Source organism: Delphinus delphis, chromosome 11, assembly GCF_949987515.2.
Source record: "Delphinus delphis chromosome 11, mDelDel1.2, whole genome shotgun sequence".
In the NCBI taxonomy this organism is placed as follows: Eukaryota; Metazoa; Chordata; class Mammalia; order Artiodactyla; family Delphinidae; genus Delphinus; species Delphinus delphis.
In genome coordinates this window covers 6441778-6461419 of record NC_082693.1, presented here as the reverse complement: position 1 = coordinate 6461419, position 19642 = coordinate 6441778, and the positions used below count along the sequence as shown (strand labels likewise).

General features: G+C 49.4%; 1 protein-coding gene across 1 annotated transcript in view; it reads left to right on the top strand.

Moving 5' to 3' along the window:
• Positions 1–19642, top strand: part of VWF (von Willebrand factor) — a 136293-nt gene that overhangs the window by 14157 nt on the left and 102494 nt on the right. The window contains exon 6 of the mRNA XM_060024146.1: positions 6685–6806. Coding sequence (XP_059880129.1) covers positions 6685–6806 — 122 coding nt within the window. The remainder of the gene's footprint in view (positions 1–6684; positions 6807–19642) is intronic.

The window sequence follows — 19642 nt, the reverse complement described above, 5'->3', positions numbered from 1 at the left end:
TTAGAAATTTGGGGAGATTTATTTGTGGCTTAGTACATGATCTTTTTTTTTTTTTTTTTTTGTGGTACGTGGGCCTCTCACTGTTGTGGCCTCTCCCGTTGCGGAGCACAGGCTCCGGACGCGCAGGCTCAGCGGCCATGGCTCACGGACACAGCCGCTCCGCGGCATGTGGGATCTTCCCGGACCGGGGCACGAACCCGTGTCCCCTGCATCGGCAGGCGGACTCCCAACCACTGTGCCACCAGGGAAGCCCGTACATGATCTTTTGTAATTGCTCTATGTATGCTCCAACAGAATGTTTTCTTATTTATTTATTTATTTAATCTCAGTAGAATCTATGGTACAAGATGTTTATTAGAGATCAATATCGAAAGGAAGGGGAGGAAGGAGAGCTGAGCAGAGGGAGAGCTCTAGAGCAAGGACTGCCCCTCAGAATGTCCCATACCAGGCTAAGATGTCTGGGCCCCATTCGCTCACTGCGTATGTACTGCCTCTAGAAGGGTATGACATCAGGAGGTAGTTCTCTGTAGCTGAGACAGACTCTGAAGAGCAAATCAAGTCCTGTGTGAAAGGGATCTGGGTAGTGCATCTGTTTCTATCTCAGATGGGTTGCAAGATTTTTGGCAAAATGTGTGAAGCAGGGCCTCATCCAGCTAAGATTACTGGTAATTGAAGTAGCCAACTATTAGTTCTTTGCCACCATTATCAGCATTATAAAGCCATTTCTCTGTCATTACATATATAAAACAATTTTCAGTGGTAAAAAGATAATGAATTATGGTCCTATCACATTGGTTATATGGGTGTAAAAACCTGGGCTGGACAACAATGTCATAAATACATTTGCTTTTGGAATTAAGTGTTGGATATATTTTACATCTGAAGAAAAAGAAGAAAATAAATTGAAATATAAGACAAGAAAAAAATTATCTCAGAATGCAAATTGCTTCTTTATTTTAAAGTCTATTTTATCTGATATGAGTATTGCTACTCCAGCTTTTTTTTGATTTCCATTTGCATAGAATATCTTTTTCCATGCCCTCACTTTTAGTCTGTATGTGTCCCTAGGTCTGAAGTGGGTCTCTTGTAGACAGCATATATACGGGCCTTGTTTTTGTATCCATTCAGTGAGCCTGTGTATTTTGGTTGGAGCATTTAATCCATTCACATTTAAGGTAATTATCAATATGTGTGTTCTTATTACCATTATCTTAATTGTTTTGGGTTTGTTTTTGTAGGTCCTTTTCTTCTCTTGTGTTTCCCACTTAGAGAAGTTCCTTTAGCATTTGTTGTAGAGCCGGTTTGGTGGTGCTGAATTCTCTTAGCTTTTGCTTGTCTGTAAAGCTTTTGATTTCTCTGTTGAATCTGAATGAGATCCTTGCCCGGTAGAGTAATCTTGGTTGTAGGTTCTTCCCTTTCATCACTTTAAATATATCTTGCCACTTCCTTCTGGCTTGCAGAGTTTCTGCTGAGAAATGAGCTGTTAACCTTATGGGAGTTCCCTTGTATGTTATTTGTTGTTTTTCCCTTGCTGCTTTTAATAATTTTTCTTTGTCTTTAATTTTTGTCAGTTTGATTACTATGTGTCTCAGCATATTTCTCCTTGGGTTTGTCCTGCCTGGGACTCTGTGCTTCCTGGACTTGGGTGGATATTTCCTTTTCCATGTTAGGGAAGTTTTTGACTATAATCTCTCCAAATATTTCTTGGGTCCTTTCTCTCTCTCTTCTTCTTCTGGGACCCCTATAATGTGAATGTTGGTGTGTTTAATGTTGTCCCAGAGGTCTCTTAGGCTGTCTTCATGTCTTTTCATTCTTTTTTTTATTCTGTCCCACAGCAGTGAATGCCACCATTCTGTCTTCCAGGTCACTTATCCGTTCTTCTGCCTCAGTTATTCTGCTATTGATTCCTTCTAGTGTAGTTTTCATTTCAGTTACTGTATTGCTCATCTCTGTTTGTTTGTTCTTTAATTCCTCTAGGTCTTTGTTAAGCATTTCTTGCATCTTCTCGATCTTTGCCTCCATTCTTTTTCTGAGGTCCTGGATCATCTTCACTATCACTATTCTGAATTCTTTTTCTGGAAGGTTTCCCATCTCCACTTCATTCAGTTGTTTTTCTGGGGTTTTATCTTGTTCCTTCATCTGGTACATAGCCCTCTGCTTTTTCATTTTGTCTATCTTTCTATGAATGTGGTTTTCATTCCACAGGCTGCAGGATTGTAGTTCTTCTTGCTTCTGCTGTCTGCCTTCTGGTGGATGAGGCTATCTAAGAGGCTTGTAAGAATGTTTCCTGATTGGTGCCAGATTCTGTATCTTTTTGTTGAACTACCTTTGTTAATTGTGTTATTCAAGTCTACTATTTTTTTTTTTTACTACCTTTTGTCTGCTTCATCTACCCATTACTATATGAATAATGCCCTCACTGTCCCCCCACCTTGTTTGAATAACTACTAAATTTGGCATTATTATCATAGTTTTACATAATTGGTGCTTCTTTGGCTATGCCTTCATGTTTAACAGGTTCTTTGCTCATAATTTCTCCTTTTATGTTACTATTTTTTGTAGGTTCAATTTCTGTTTTTTAAAAAACATCCCTTTGTAGTTCCTCACTCAGAGTCTGGTAGTGATAACCGAAACAAACACTCCTTCATTCTTATATGATATGTTAGCTAGGTATAGAATTCTAGGACATTGGTTATTTCTAACAGTGCTTTGAGGATGCTATTCCATTGTTGCTGTCGAGAAGTATGTTGTCAGTCTAATTGTCATTTCTTCACAGATAATGTGTCTTTTAGCTTTGTGTATGAGTCATCTCATTGCTTTTGGTATTCTGAAATTTCACTGTGCTATTTCTATGTGTGGGTTTTATTTTTATTATCTTGCTTGAGACTTTTTGTGACTCATGAATCTGATGATTCCTACCTTTCATCAGATACAGGAAAATTTCAGTCATTTTCCCTCTTCTGTTAGACATATGTTGGATATTTTTATTCCACCCTATTTTCCATACTTCCACTTTTCTATCTCTTTATCCCTCTTTGTTGCTTGAGTGGTATGGTCATGCTGGCTGGTGAGAACCAATCGTGTGCATCTTTTCCAGCTCCATTTTCAGTAATGTCATGTTGGTAGCTTGAAACTGGCCATGGTGGGAGTATTTACACCATAGAAACAAGCACATCAGGGCTTTGATTTCCCCCCAGAGAGCTGGCTTATCAGCACATCACCATTTAGATCTATCTTCTAGTTCACTAATTCTCTCTCGCCTCTAATTGACAGATGATGTCTAATCCATCAATTGACTTTTCTTTTCTATTTCGTTGACTGTATTTGTAATTTTAGAAGGTAAATCTGGCACTTTTCAACTCTATTATTTTTCTTATTGTCTTGTTCTTTTATCAAGTTTTGATTTCTTCTTTATAACAGCAATTTAAAATATATTTCTTTTATAACCTCTGTACAAAAACTTTATTATCTGAAGTTTTTAGAGCTTGAATCTTGTTATCTTTATGTCTGCTGGGTCTTGCTTGAAGTAGATTGTTGCCTATGTTGCATGATTTTGGATTGTAAGCTCATCTTTAGAAGGGTTTTATGCTAATTTTTTAATATGGAGTTACTGAATCTCACAAGAAGTATAAATTGGAATCTCAATGCTAAATGAGGGCTTTCCTATCACTATAAATTCTCAGAGGAGACTTTTCCCCTCCTATTCAGAGTCCAGACCAAGGAAATAAACTTCCTTATTATTTTCTTACTTCTCAGAGTGAATTTTTTTCTTGTTAGCTTTCTCATGGAGGGGGTAGTCCTTCAAGACTGCCAGGACCACAAAGGGGTCTAAGCCCATCTCCCTACATCATGCAGACCCAAGACTCATTTCCATCAATCTCCAAGGAGCTGTTAAAACCCAAGCACATTAGTTGGCAAGATTGCCACCCCCACTGTAATACCCTGTAGTCAGAACATCAAGTCGTATTTGCCAGTTCTATTCTTAAACTTTCTTTCCTTGCTTTAAACTTTCTTCCCTTCCCTTCCTCCTTTCCTTCTTCTCCTTCTTTTTTGTCCCTTGTCATTCCCTCTACTTTTTAAAATGGGATTAAACACAGATTCAACAGGATATTTGTCCTTTGCACTGGCAGAGTTTTCAGATTTTTCTAATGTGCTGTATTGCCAGAAATGGAAGTCCCAGCCCTAAGATGTCTTCTTCTCCAGGCTTGAAGATCTAAAAAAATAAAAATGGTTTGGGATTAACAGATACACACTACTGTATAGAAAATAAACAACAAGGACCTACAGTATAGCACAGGTTACATTCAATATCTTGTAATAGCCTATAATGGAAAAGAATCTGAAAAAGAATATATATGCATATGTATAACTGAATCACTTTGCTGTACACCTGAAACATTGTAAACCAACTATACTTCAATTAAAAAATACTAACCAAAAATGGGACCTATGTTCCTAGGGAGACTGTGGTGCATGTTGGCAAAAAGTCAGGGCTCTGGTGATATTTTGGAAATCACTCTCAGAGGACTGCGGGTTAATTTTTTTTTTTGGTTGGCAAAGACTCGACAGTTAACCCTGCTTCCTGACATCATGGGAGCCTGCCCAGCTGGTTTTAACTGTGGCTCTCAGAGATTTTTCTGTAAGCGAGATGATTTGTAATTCCATCTATCAGACATCCTTATGTCTCATTTCAGATTTAGCCCATAGGGTTTCACTTCCTAAAAGGTCAGGAAAAGATCTAGAGGTCCTCTAGTCTAACCCATCATTTTACATACGAGGAATCAGGCTCAGGAGATTATGGGATCAGCCCAAGATCACACAGGGCGATCGAAGGAGAACTGAGACCAGACCAGGGGTCTTGATTCTCTCTCGGGCTTTCCCCACATAGCACAAAGCCTCTTCTCTGCCTCTTCCTTGAGATGGTGTATTAGAAGGTGGGCAAGCCTGTGTGGCGTGGTGACTAAGAACCCAGAGAATGCCTATCATAATGCCCGGCACATAGTAGAAACTTCACAGATTTAAGTGCCCTTCCCTTTGGCTTCTCCATGTATTAGTTTCCTGCAGCTGCCAACAAACTACTGCAAGCTTGATGGCTTAAGACAACAGAAATTTATTCTCTCACAATTCTAGAAGGCCAGAAGTCCAAAACCAAGTTGATGACAGGACTACACTTCCTCCAGGGGCTCTGGGGAGGGTCTGTGCCTTGCCTCTTCCAGCCACTGCCAGCCATCCTTGACCTGTGCCTGCATCATTTCAGTCTCTGCCTCGGTCTGCACATTGCCTGCTCTGTGTGTGTCTCTGTCTGATCTCCCTCTGCCCCTCTCTTTTTTTTTTTTAAGATTTTTTTTTTTTTGATGTGGACCATTTTTAAAGTCTTTATTGAATTTGTTACAATGTTGCTTCTGTTTTAGTTTGCTCGCTTTTTTGGGGCATGAGGCATGTGGGATCTTAGCTCCATGACCAGGGATCGAACGCGCACCCCCTGCATTGGAAGGCAAAGTCTTAACCTCTGGACCACCAGGGAAGTCCTTACCCCTCTCTTATAAGGACATATGTGATTGCGTTTAAGGCTCACTCAGTGAACCCAGGATAAGCTCTTCCTCTCACAATCCTTTATTCAATCACATCTTTTGCCATAAAATATTCGCAGGTTCTGCGAACTAGGAAGTGGACATATCTTTGGGGGCCATTTTTTTCTGCTCACCACACCCAGAGGCCAGCTCACTATGCTTCCAAGTCCTGCTTTTCTTTTTCCGGGGATAGTTTATTTCCTATTTCCAGGTGCATGATCTGACCCTGAAGCGTGCTTCACTCTTCCAGATCTGGCTGTGCAGAGGGACTGCTTGCCTTGCTGCTCCACTAAGCCCCTTTGCGATGAAGGTGCAGCAGTTCTATCCGGCACTGACTTGGTACCAGGCCGTGCAGGCCTGGAAGGCCCTCACAGTCTCTTGTGGGTGGCTGATAGGAGCGTGTTTGCTGTGGGCACCAGGGCACAGATGCTCTGCGAGCACCAGGGATGCAGTGATGCGGATGCTTAGGTTCATGCCACATTCTTACCTTCATTCTGCAAAAATATGTTGAGTATCCACCGTCCAGCAGATAAGAATTCAGAGATAAGAGGCACAGCCTGTGCCCTGAATTAAGGAGCTCACAGTTGAATGGGGGGTGAATATAAGCAAAAAGGATACTAACACAAAGGATGGTGAGAGCTTTGATAGAGGGATGGCCAGGGTGCTGAGGGAGCACAGAGAAGGGGCACCCAACCAGACTGGGGAGGGAGACAGGGAGTCGAGCTAATTCAGAAGGGCTTCCTGGAGGAAGTGGTTCCGGGGCTGCATCTCAAAGAATAAATTGAGAGAGTCAGGGTAGTAAGGGGGTGGAGAACATTCCTCACAGAAGGAGGAAAGGGAGCAAAGTCCCGAGAAGCGAGAGTGGCTGGACTGTTCCTCATCGCCTTTCCTGGCATCTTCCTCACTGTGCCCATCCGCCCAGCCACCCCCCACCAGACGCTGGCTGAACCCGGGTGCCCATGCCCTGTGGTGTTAATGCTGGGGTACTCCTGCCACAGATGCCTATGTTTTAATCTAAAGAAAGTTGATTCAGGTGACAACAGACCTAGCGTTCTCACTCAGAAGTCCCGGGTCTCACGACCGTGGCTTCATCCTCCTGAAACTTTCTCCACAGGGACCTTGACCTCGGACCCCTACGACTTTGCCAACTCCTGGGCCCTGAGCAGTGGGGAACAGCGGTGCCAGCGGGCGTCCCCTCCCAGCAGCGTGTGCAATGTCTCCTCCGAGCTGCAGAAGGTGGGTCCACCCAGGCTTGATGTGGGCTGCGGGGTGCGGGGTTTCTGGAGTCAAGAGGCAGAACAATATGCAGTCCCAGGTCCTCCATCCAGGGGAGGAGCGAGTCCCTCTGGCTGCTCCGTGTCCCACGGGCCGCTTTCCTCCTGAAAACCAGCTGGGGCTAGAGTCGCGTTGACGCTAATCCTAATACTGTCCTGGGCCTGGAGCTCTGAAGATGGGCCTGGTTGAATAAGCTGGTACCGCGAGTGACTATACTTTTCTGTTTTATGTTCCAACGCCCTCTCAGCCCCAAATATCACCATCATCACCTGCCACCTGTCTGAAATTCTGGGGTAGAAAACCATTCCTTTGTAAGGGCCCAATAAGTGGTTGTTATAAAGCACAAGTATGGGGCAAGGCCCCAAGGTCTCACCAGCACATCAGCAGGAAGGGGGTTACCTCCTGGTGGGGGAGGGAAGAAAGCTGGGGGGAGGGAGGAAGGTGGGGAGAGGCAGGGGCAAGTCCTGATGCCCCCAGCTTGGATGTTGTAATAGTTTCCTAAGGCTGCTATAGCAAATTATCTCAAACCCAGTGGCTTACAGCCACAGGAATGTATTCTCACGGGTCTGGAGACCAGAAGTCGGAATTTGGTTTCAAGGTGTCTGCAGGGTGGGCTCCCTCCAGAGGCTCTAGGGGAGAGTCCCCCCTGCCTCTTCCAGCTCCTGGGGGCCGTGAGGTTCCTTGGCTTGTGGCTGCCTCCGCCACTCGCTGCCTCTGTGGTCTCGTGCCTCTTGTCTGTGTGCTTCTGTCCGGAGACAGAGCAGATGGGGGCTTCTCCTGCCCCTCCCCACATGGCCCTATTTCTCCCTGTACTTAGCAGCTCTTTCCCCTTCAGGGTTACCCTTTATGATCGCACTTGGAGAGGAGGGGGTCTGGGCGGGAAGGAGTTGGCAGGACTGCACGCTGTCTCCTCCTTTTGCCGGTGGAGATGGCCTTTGTGCTTCTGTGCGGGGTGTTGGGAGGATGATGCTTTAGGTGGAGAAAGACCTCCCTCTGTGGACGACCTCCCTCTCCCCCTTTGGGGGTCAGGCTGCCTGGGCTGAGGGAGGAGAGAGCGGCATGGCCCCAGACGCGGCTGGGCTCTCGTCAGCACATGGATGCCCTGTCCAGGCTGCCCTCAGAGACTCACTGTCTGGGGAACGGGGTTACTTGGAGGTGATGTGAGTCAGGTTCCCTGGAAGCAGAGGTTTGTGGGCAGCGAGTGACCAGGGAGGCTCTCAGGAAGTGAGAGGGGCGGGGCTGGGCAGGGGGAGAAGCTGAATACCACGTAGTTACAACCGAGGCCTCAGCTGGTCCTTCAAGGAGCTCTGAAAGCTGCGCTGGCCCCATGGGGCAGGGGGGCCCACCCCGACCAGTCGGTCATTGGGTGTTGGCTGCCTCTGGGCAAGGAGACTGGGTGGCTCCCTTGGGCTGAGGGCAATGCCTGCAGAGTGACTCGGCTGTGAGTCCCCACCAGCCAACACCCTCAGCTCCCGGTGGGTGAGTCCTTCTGCTATGACACCCAACCCCTGGTCTACGTGGGGGACGTATAGCGCACCCAACATCCCCCGCAGAGCCAGCTACTCGACAGCATCGCCTCCCTACTTTCCACCCCCCGAGCCAGCACGCTGCTCCAACCCACAGCCGTGCAGGGGGAGGGCGGCCCCTGCTGATCCCCGGGACTGTCGCCATGACGGGACTTGACAGGCCACATAAGCCCCTCGCCTGGGCCTGTGCGGTCCCGCAGGGCGAGGAGGAAACCAGAGCTTGCGCTGGCGCTGGGGGTTAAGGAGCTGCCCCGAGTCACCAGCTAGCATTGCGGAGTCAGGATTCTCGCGCTGCCCGCCCGCCCCCGTACCGCCCCTGCTGCTCTGCCTGCGCCATCTCAGGCTGCCCAGGTGAGTCCCACCCTTGTGTTTTCCTTCAGGAGCTGGGCTCCCTGAATCTTGAGGTTCCTTTCAGCTCGAAAATTCTTTGTGTGTCTCTCTGGATTGGACTAAAGGGACAGTTGATAATAAGTCTCACTAAATATTCAATGGATGGACGGATGCAAATTAGGTAATTTATCTAGGGATTGGGACACCCCCGTGATCACAACCCCGAATCCTTCATTTGTAAGACCAAATCTGCATGTAAGTAGAGAAACTCCAGCCCTCTCCTACTCCAGTAGCTGAATAAAACACACAGCCACCTGCACACGCACACACCTACCTTAGCGTGAGAGAACATCAGTGTTAGCTGCCCAGACTTTCTATTTTCATGGAACAATTTGATCTTCTGAACCAAGGAGTACGTCAGCACCAGGAAAACGCTCTGGGTTGTGCTCGAGCCAGCTGCCTGGACCGTAAACACAATTTCCAGTTTATCAACAAGTACATTCCTAACGCCTCTTTTTCTTGGGTTTCCAGTGTTTCAGTGGTGCTAGGTTTTCCAGCTGGTCCGGAAACATCTCTGTCACCTGGAGCGTAGCCCAGTACTGGCAACTGACAGAGGCAGACCAAGTTCTAACCCCAGGGGGAGGGTGTTATCCTGGGGAAGGGGGATAGTTTCCTCTTCTTTCCAGGAAAACTTTGAAGCAGCAGCCGCTTGTCCTTGTAGCTCATTAAGTGTTTCCCATCCCTGGGCCACTTTGTAACTCTGCTTTGTAACTCTGCCCGGCTTTGTAACTCTGGGCAAGACACTTGCCTTCTCCAAGCCTCCGTTTCCACATATGTAAAATAGGCCCAGGACCAGTGCCTGCTCCTCGAGGCCATCGTAAGGATAAGGGAACATGTGTGGAGTGCTTAGCCCAGCGGGGCTCAATTGTACGAGCTGTTATTGTTATTATTATTCCTTTTGTGTCTGTGTTTGCCCCTGGAGTGGCCGCACTTTGAGAGTAGGAGTGGGAGAAGCAGGCCAAACACACACAGTACTTTAAGTGTCAGCTCAAAACTCATTCTTTCTCTCCTCCCCTCCACCCAGCTATAACCCCATTCTTTTGGAGGCGGGGATCGATCTGAGCACAGCTTGGGGTTAGAAAGAGAGCAAGTTGCCTGCGCACATGGACACGGAGGGGTGGGGAAGTGCAGGAGTCCACTTTTCTTCTGGGGCTTCTTGTAACCCAGGGCCATTTGGGATTGAGGGCACTCCAGGAGCCCAGTGCATCAGGGAGGGGAGGCGGAGGGATTTTATCCTCTTTCTTTTATTTCCAAACGTACACTTCCATAGGTGGCTGTGGTTCGCTGTCTCCCACCCTTTTCGGTGTTCTCTAGGCAGGGGTAGGATTGCGGGGTTGGTGGAGGGGAGGGGGCGGGAAGTTAGGTGGTGAGCTGGGTGGGGGGCAGGTAGGTACCTCTGATACCGAGGGCGTGGGCTTGTCTCACTTTATTTTGCAAACACAGGCAGCGCAGAGTAAGTGCAAGACAAGTGTTCCCACCCTCGGGGTACAAAGGAATGCTCTCATTTACCCCGAAGAAGTGGGAGGTGAAGACAGGATTTTCAAACGGGGAACCTGATACAGAGGCGGAGTAGAGGAGGGAGCTGGGCACTTTGTCTCCTGGAGACCGAGAGGGAGGGCCTGGGGGGTGGGGCAGTGGGGAGGTGCTGGGAGAGAATCCAGAGACGCCTCGTTTGTCTCCCAGGTGCCTTTGGAGGCTCCAGCTGCACACTCGCTACTCACTTTGTCTCCTGGGTGCCTTGAAGTTCTTACTAACCAGTATCCTGGGAGCAGCTTAAGAAATTGGTTACCAAGTTTTCAGTGCTGGGCCGAGGCCCCCCAGACACTCAGACCTCCCAAGGCACAAGCTCCTTCTAGGTCCGAACTCCTGTTTCAGGTTGTTTACCTGAGAAGAGGGGCTGGGCTTTGTCTCAGCCAATCAGGCTGTGTTTGCCCACGAGCGGGGTGCCCCCCTCGGCTGGGACGCACAAAGACATCTCCTGGGAGGTGATTGATGTGGTCTCTGTCCCCAGTCTGCTTAGTCCCGCTGGGTCCGTGGGTTCAGAAGTCGGGGCTGGTAAATGGGCAGCATTGACAAGGGTTTGCCGTTGTGGCTCCACGAGCCGTATTCAGTGGCAGAGTGTTCCGTAGGGGAGCCGGCACTGGCTGGAAAGCTTTCCTTGAGCCGCCAGAATCTATTCGCCCGCTTCTGGAACTTTCTGCCTTTCTAAGGTGGCAGCAAGGAGTCAGCTCATTCTGAGAGCCAGGTCATATTACTCATACCCGGGGGATGAATGTTTCCTTGTTGTGCCAACAAAACCCGGAGCCTCTCTGCCGGGATGGGTAATGGCGTGTTCAATGGCGCACAGATGTGCGGGGTCTTTTTCTCCAGCTTTTCAGAGGGCAGGACTGCTGGAGTCTGGGGCTCAGGGTGCAGACCTAGTAACAAAAAGCGCCCAGCTATAGATGCTCAAATAATTGGCGTTAATTTGCAGGTAACTCTACTACACAATGAATGTTTGAGAAAGATCCTTAGGTCGCTTTTAAAAAAATTTTTAATTCTGTCAGTCTGGGGAATGTCAGCAAGGGCTGAACCTTACACAGGGATCCTGTTTATGTCCTGTAGTCCTGTCTGCAACGTGAAGCCCGCGGCTCCAGGAGGCTGGATGTAGGCTGCAGCTGGTCCATGCAATGCTCCTTCTAATTAGAAAAAAGGCACCCCTTTCTCAAGACACTTTACCATCACCTGCTGGGAACTTGCCATAGTAAACATTATAAATGTACCTAGAATGTAGTACGCACGTATGCTGTCTACCATGGGAACTGTAGCCTTGGGTGTGTTGCCACTGCACTGTGTGACTTGCAGAGCTATACTTGATGGCCATGAACTTGGCCTCGCTTCCACTGGGAGGTGTGTTGCTGCAACCCTGCTCCTCCTTAGGATAAGCTCCTCCAGAGTGGAGGGCCGTCTCCTGCTTCTGCTGCTCACATCTGAACATGAGGCCACCTCTGTTACCGAACTCAGGTCTGGCTGCTGGCTGCTCGCTGCTTGAAAGTCAATACTCAGGAGGCAAGTGCTGGTAGAAACAGAAATGTTGCTCTAATCCGAAAGCCGGCAATCTGGGGAGAAGGCGGACTCGTGTCCCAGAATCGACACCAAAGGTTTTGCTTGGCCATGAAAGCTTTTAAAGGGAAAAAGGGGAAGTAATTTCAGTGAATCATTGAGATAGAGGGTCAGATTCATCGCCATCCACTGCGTGCAGGCTTGTCGACTCTTTGTCATCTTTCTTTGAGATGTTATATTGTTCACACAGTTTGTGAGATTACTGAAGGGGAAGCTGGGGAAAAGATCTGGTCCCCTGTTAATCACTTATTCTCCGTGTCTATTTCTTTGATCTAAGGAAAGAACAAACAGATTAAGCAAAGAATTGTGTGATCAAAAGATTTGAAAGGTGTGCTTGGGTTGGAGGTTAGTGAAAATATAGCTTTGCTAATGGGACAGTACAAAAGGGGCCTCCTGCAGAGACCTCGTCCTGCAAAAAGCTGCTTATACTCTCCTGCCCCTGGCCCACTGAGTCCTCTCCATACCCCTCCTCAGAATTGGTTCTCAAGACGACTAGTCTTTCTTTTCATCAATGTTAGGAATCTCAGGCTCATAATAACTCAGAGTGATATGAGATTCCAGAAGCTATCTAGTCCAGTCCCCTGCCCGTGTATATTCAGATAGGCAGGTGGTACTGTAACCTGAACTTTAAGACTCAAGTCTCTGAGACATCCTTGCTGGGCTCTTTCCAGCTGTTGTGCAGAGCTCAACCCTATGCTGCCGTTCTTGGCTCCCTGAGGAGAAGTCACCCCTTTCTTTTACCCCCAGTTGAAGATGAAGACCTCCCTCGGTGCCCTTGAATACTGGAGAAGCCAGATGCGTGCAGTCTGGTTTTTCTAGGTCCTATTCAGGACTTCGCGTCCAGTGGTACTCCCATCGGTCACCTAACAGTCCCAGGTTGGCTGTTTTCCACTGGCTCTGAATTTGACGTTTATTTGGGGAACACAATCCTTCTTCCTTTTGTTCTGTTGCTGTTCATGTCTGCATATTTTCTCCCCCTCTCCTCCTCCTCTGAAAGCCTGCTGTTCACCTGTAATTCCTCTTCCCCCCCAGGAAGTCACCTGTCCCCGCTGGAGCTAACATTTGTAAATACTCATGTTTACTTTGGATGACGGTAACATGTCCCCTCCACGGCACAGAGAGGCACACGAAATACCCATTCTGTTGGGGACAACGCAATTCACTCTTCACATCCTTGTGAAATATTGCCCACGCCTTTTTTTTGCAAAATTCGTACCCAGCCCTTTCTCCTGTTTCTGCCCACAGTCGCCCTGGAAGGAGGCTCACAGGCCTGGAGGGAGGTGATTTGGTGGGAGAGGGGCTAAGTGCCCTGGCAGAGCTGGGGGCTTACTGACCACATCCACTCCTGGCATTCCTGCTTCCTCTCCTGGCCTCCTGCTTTCACTTAATTGGCCTGGAATAGACTTTTCTTGGAGACTGGGAAGAATTTTGTTACGTTCGTTTGCTTGGTAGGATAGTTGTGATTCATAGAGAGACCAATTGTGTGAGTCTGGTCCAGGGAAGGTCAGTAAATCTCAAGAAGAGATCCTTGTAACCCAGGACCCCCAGAGGAGTTAGTTGCCAGGTAACCTGAGCTGGTGCTGCAGATGGTGCCCACCCACTGTGTCCTAGTGATGCTTACATCCGAGTTGGGGTTGGAACACAAGTACACACACACATGTACACACACACGCATACACATATACACATACACAGGCACACACATACACATATACACACGCCCACATACACACATACACATATGCACACACATACACATCTCACACACACACACACACACATACACACACACGCACACACACACAGATGCACGCGCACACACATTCTCCTTTTCTCAGAGTGAGAGCTGCTCTCTCAAGTCCTCCGTAGGCTGAAGAACGAGGGTTTATTTTGGGAACTTTGCCGAAACCCGAGAGTCCGGGGCGCGGGCCCTGGTGTGGCTTGCTTTGCTGTGTCCTCGCGTCGCTGCGTCCCTGCTCTGCAGTTCAGTGTCCCCTCTGAAGACGAGTAGAGCTCTGCCCAACACTGATGGAAAAAGCACCCTTTTCCTTTCCAGCAAATTCCCTCACCCACCTGAGTGCAGGGCGACAGAAGGGGCAGTGAGCCCCTGGGCTTGTGGTGGGACAGTGACCTTGGCCACTCTGCCTTTGGGGGTCTAGCCTCATGGCAGAGATCAGGGGCTGCCACAGGGTTTCAGCATTTCCCTCAGATTAAGCAGATGCAAATGCATCCCTAACCCATCAGCCTCAGAATCCTTCCATGAAACATTTCCTAAGTGGCTTTCTTTCCCTTCTCCTCCTCCCTGGCGAGGCCAGGAACCTGAAGGTGCCCATCAGCACGTATTTACTGAGATGTTCTGTATCTTAACTCTGTGCAAGTCAGATTTGCAGTCTCACTCAGAGACAAGACACATAGGAGATACTGATGCAAACAACACATGACAGAGAACAACACAAATGCCATTTTGGGTTAGTAAAGGGTGAAGTGGTGCAGCAGCTCTTATCACACAGCTGGTTATCCTTCCTGACCCGGAGCAGGGTGGGTGGAGCTGCTCCAGCCCCAGAGCTTGGACAAACCCCAAAGTGGGAACCGGGGGCGGGAACTCGGCCCTTGTCCTCCCAGCCAGCCGGTCCTGCCCTGATCCGTACTCAGATGCTGCCCAGGAGAACAGGGTGCAGGGAGAGAAGGGTCCTTTGGAGGACTCTGTGGCCATCTCCCTTGGCACTGGGGACTTCGGTGACATACCCAGTTACCCTACTTCTCAAGAGGGCTGAACACCAAGTATCTCAGAGAGAGGAACGTTCAGCTCCACAAAACCCTCCAGTTAGTGGAAATCATGGGGTCTTTTCGAGCCAGATCTTGGAATGTGGGTGGGAATCCAGGCCAGGCAGAAGTATAATTAGAATCAGCAGCCCTCCCCCATCCATCCTTACAGGCTGACCAATGAGAAACTGTGCCCTGCCACAGGGGTGAATTCCTGAGCCCACAGCTTTGGACCGGTTTAGGCCCAGGCGCCTCTGGACCTCCTCCAGGGACAGCCATGGGACACCCACCCCAGGGCCGGGCTGAACAATCTTGCACTTTATATATTAGCCTCTCCTTTCTTTGTTCACTTCAGACCTAGGAATGCCCCCCTCCCTTCTCCTTCCTCAGCTGTTTGGGAACCAACACAATAGCTAAGCTCCAGATCTCTCGCTGCTGTTTCCTCTCCTCGAGCCCCCATTCCCCTCCCATCTGCCCTTGGGGAGATGAGCTTCTTTTCTCTCCCTCTCCCTCGAATGGGCTTGGCATCTCCAGGGAGGAGGCCTGGTCTTCTCTAATGAACTGAAAATGTGATTAAGTTGGGCTCCAGTTGGGTCTGCACAGCCCCCCAGGCAGGGTGAGGTCATGGCTTCATGGAGCTGGGCTGGCGCTCTCTCGCCAGCCCCTGGCACCCCAGACGAGAGGAGCAGGAAGAGAGAAGTAGCTGATGCTGGGCATTGGAGCCAGGGAGATGCTGGAAGTGAATTAGCTGACCCTCTGTGTTCTCCCTGCCAGAATGGTGTACCAGGGGGCTGAGGAGAAGCCATTTTCGAGCTGTTCAGCTAGCATTGACAATAGGCCAATGATAATAGTCACAGGCACTCGATTGCCCTCCCTCTGTAATGTCATTTAGTTTTATTTTGCAGCCAAGTCTAAGGCAGGAATTGCTCTCTGTGTTAGTTAGGACTAGATTCTCCTGTGCCAGGACACCTAAAGTAGAAACAGCTTACACAGTATAGAAGTGTGTTTCTCTCTCATTGTCAAGGAGTTCAGCTTGTGTCAGGCATCATGACGACCTTCCAGTGTCGGAAGAGAAGCATTGAAAGCAGCACACCCTCCTTTGGAGGCTGCTTCCAGGGAGTTGCCCAGGACACTCCTGCTTATGTCCCGGGGCGGGGGGGTGGGGGGGGGTGGGGGACAAAGCTTCGTCTTACAGCCACTCCCAGATGCAAGGGAGGCTGAGAAATGGGATCTTTATTCCCAGGGGCTATGTGCCCAGGGGAAGATGGACAACCGAGGGTTTTCTGACTAAGAGAGAAAGGAGGAATAGATCCTGGGCAACTTTCAATCTCTTCCATAATCTCACTCTTTTAAGGGGGAGGAAATCAAGGTTCAGAGAGGGGAGATGATTTTCCTGAAGTCACACGTTTTGTTAGTGATGCGGTTGGTGCTTCTGAAGCCTGCACTCTATCCACTGTACTACACTGTCTTCTCATCTGATTGATAGGAAACAAGGTGGGGAGGGTGGGGGCATCGGGAACATGGAAAACCAGGTAAACTGCGGTTGGGTGGCAGTGATCTCAGGTGGCCTTGGCCTGCAGTGGCTTGAAGCAGGGTTTCAGTTCCCGGCCTGAGACTGAAGTCAGGCCGTGGCAGTGAGAGCGCCGAAACCTAGACACTAGACCACCAGGGACCGGTGGCCAGTGACAAGGCCCTGGCCTGTCAGCTGTGTAGAAATGAATTTCCACATAGAGATGGAAAGTAGTGAAACAAGTGACGTGTTTATTAGGAGGAAAAAGGGTACGTGTGGATAGACACACGGGCGGGCTCAGAGAGAGAATCTTGCCTTTGTGGCAGTTTGAATCACCTTTTTTTTTTTAAATAATTTATTTATTTATGGCTGCGTTGGGTCTTCGTTGCTGCTTGCAGTCTTTCTCTAGTTGAGGTGAGCAGGGGCTACTCTTTGTTGTGGTGCGCGGGCTTCTCACTGCGGTGGCTTCTCTTGTTGCGGAGCATGGGCTCTAGTAGTTGTGGCCCACGGGCTTAGTTGCTCCACGGCATGTGGGATCTTCCCGGCTCAGGGATCGAACCTGTGTCTCCTGCATTGGCAGGCGGATTCTTAACCACTGCGCCACCAGGGAAGCCCTGAACCACTTTTATGGGACATTTCTTCAGGGTTTCCTTTGGCCAATCATCTTGCTTTGCCTGGTTTTCTGAGTACGTATTTGGTTTATCTTAGGGTCCTCCCCTGTGTGCGCACACATCTCTTAGCCAGGATGGATTCTAGCGAAGAGGCTTATGGGTAGGTTGACATCACTTACTACAGGGTGGCACCTCCTCCATTTTTGACCCCCCCCCCGCCCCGCCCCCAGGAGCCTTTCTGCACATGCATAGTCTGGAAGGTCTCCTTGACCTCGAGAATGAGAAATATGTGGTCTCTTATCTGCGCAGGGCTTAGCTTCTCCTCCCTCCTGCTATCTTGGAGATCTGCCCACAGGGTAGAAACTCCAGAGCCTCAGCCTGGGGCCCATCTGTACAGCCATTGGCAAACTAAACCGACTGAGAGCCCTTTACACTCTTGAAAATGATTGAGGACCTCAAAGAGTCTGTTTATCTGGCTTATATCTGTTGATATTTGCCATATTAGATATTAAAGTGGAAAATTTTAAACATATTAATTCATTAAAACATGAGACACATTATACTTAACGTGAATACCATCATTTGAATAAAAATAGCTATAAATTCCAAACGAGAAAAATAGTTTGGGGACAAGAATGGCATTGTTTCACGGTTTTGCAAATCTCATTACTGTCTGGCTTGAGAGAAATCAGCTGGATTCTCTCATCCTGTCTGCAGTCAGCCTGTTGTGATACCACACATCATGTAGCCTCTGGAAAATTCCACTGTGCATTTGAGAAAGAATGAGAGCATAAAGGTCAGATAACATCTTAGTGTTGTTAGGAAAATAGTTTTGACCTTGTGGATTTCTGAAAGCATCTTGGGAGTCGTAGGGGGCCCCTGGACCACACTTAGAGACCTGAGGGCCTACTGAATTCTTTACTCTTTCCTTGCTTCCTGTCCCAAATCTGGAAGGCTGTATGCAGCCTTTCTCCGAGGATTGTGTTCTTTGCAGGGGTCTTCGGGCCTCTGAAGGGCCCGTGAGTGGGAGTGGATGACGTGGTGGTCTCTGAAACAGGTTTATTTCGTGGCTTATGGAGAGCGCAGACCACCATGGAGGGGAGGAGGGGTTTGGTCTGCCTGTCCTTAAAGCCGGGAGATGGGTGGAGACTCTGTGGAGGACCATCCGGCCAGGGGTTCTGTAGGTCAGTGGCCCTGGGTGGGTGGTGAGAAGCGAGAGGAAGCCGCCCAGCTACCCAGCAGCCTGTGTCCCTCTGGCCCACCCAGCACTGCCGTGCATGGCTGTGCCCGACTCCCACAGACGACGGGGCGCAGGAGACAAGCCTGCATCGTGGGTGGAACCCAGGCCTGCTCACCAAACCCTGCAGTGGATGGAGTGGCCTGGGGTGAATCAGAGAAAGGCACCTCCGAGTGCTTCACTCGGGGAATAACAAACAGAGGGTCTGGAGGCACGAGCTTAGGAGAAAATAGAAACGGATTCAAGGAGAGTCCGTAAGGTTGGGGATGTGACAGGGGCCAGAACTAGCTGCTGAGAGAAGCTGAGGCCACTGACCTATGAGAGCAGTGTCCCAGGGGCAGCCGTGCCTTTCTTTCCCGGGGGGTCTGTTGGCAACACCGGGTTTGGCTCAACCGTAATTACTCTGTTTCTCCTCCTGCCTGAACCTGGCTATCAACCTTGCCTGGTGTGGCCTCCCTTCTGCCCTGAAACCAAATCCTGTGTAGCGTGCAGAGCGTGGTTCAGACTGTGCATCCTTCCCTGGTGCCCCGGCTGCAGGTTCCTTCCTGCTGCGATTGGCCGCACCACTGGGAAGACAGCCTTAAATTGAGACTGCGTCTTCTGGCTGTTAGGTAACCTTCCCTACGGAAACACCTGGTGCAGTAGATTGGCTCCCTGAGGACAGGAGGGTGTGACTTTCTCATTGGAAACACCTGGTGTAGATAGAGCATCTCCCTGAGGATAGGAGGGTGTGGCTTTCTCATTGGAAACACCTGGTGCGGCTCCCTGAGGACAGGAGGGTGTGGCTTTCTCGTTGTGCTCATGACTGTTGATCCAGCACTTTGTTATTGCCTGCTATGTGCGTCTTGGGGATACAGCTCCTGTCTTTGAAAAGCCTGCAGGGAAGTGGGTAAGACGGCCCCAGAAATCAGGCAAGAGTAGATGCACCCAGAGGCCCGTGGGAGCATCTAACTCCGGGACCAAGTCTGCTTGCTTTCCACTGTGGGCCTTGCCTGGCACAGTGCCTGGACATAGTAGGTGTGCAAGAAATTGAATGAGACATTGGGGTGCTTTCAGGAACCCATCAGTAATGTGGGACATGGGGAGGGGGAGGGGTGAGCCAGGGCGGGAGGCTGGGCTCAGACCATGGAAGGCCAGGCCTCCCTGCCTCCCTCACGTGCTGGAACTTTGCCCTCCAAGATGGGGTGGGACTTAGTCACACTTACCTTTTCTATTGACCACATGGCCGGTGCTTGCTGAGCAGAGGTTTGTTCACCGCCTACTGGTCCGTGTCTCTTCACTGGCTCTGAAAGGACCATAGCTCCATCTTGGACTTGGGTCCACGGAGATGTCCTGTCTCGGGACCTGGCCTGGCAGGGCTGCCTGTGGTGGATCAGGGAAGAGATCTCTGGGAGGCAGAGATGGCAGGCTAGGTGTGTCACCCTCTGCCACTGCGGGGTGAGGCCGGATGGGCTGCAGGGGCTGGTAGACGTCTGGAAGTCCTCCCTGACCTTCACACTGTGGTCACCCTAGTGACCAAGCTCAGGCCGGGGCTGACCAGAGGAAGGATGGAAAGACAGACTTTTCCTAGAAAACAGACTTCTTGCTAAGGCTTTCTGTAAACCGTTTAATACCTCCAGGGACCTCCCGGGAAATGTGCTGGAGTACTGTTCCTACTT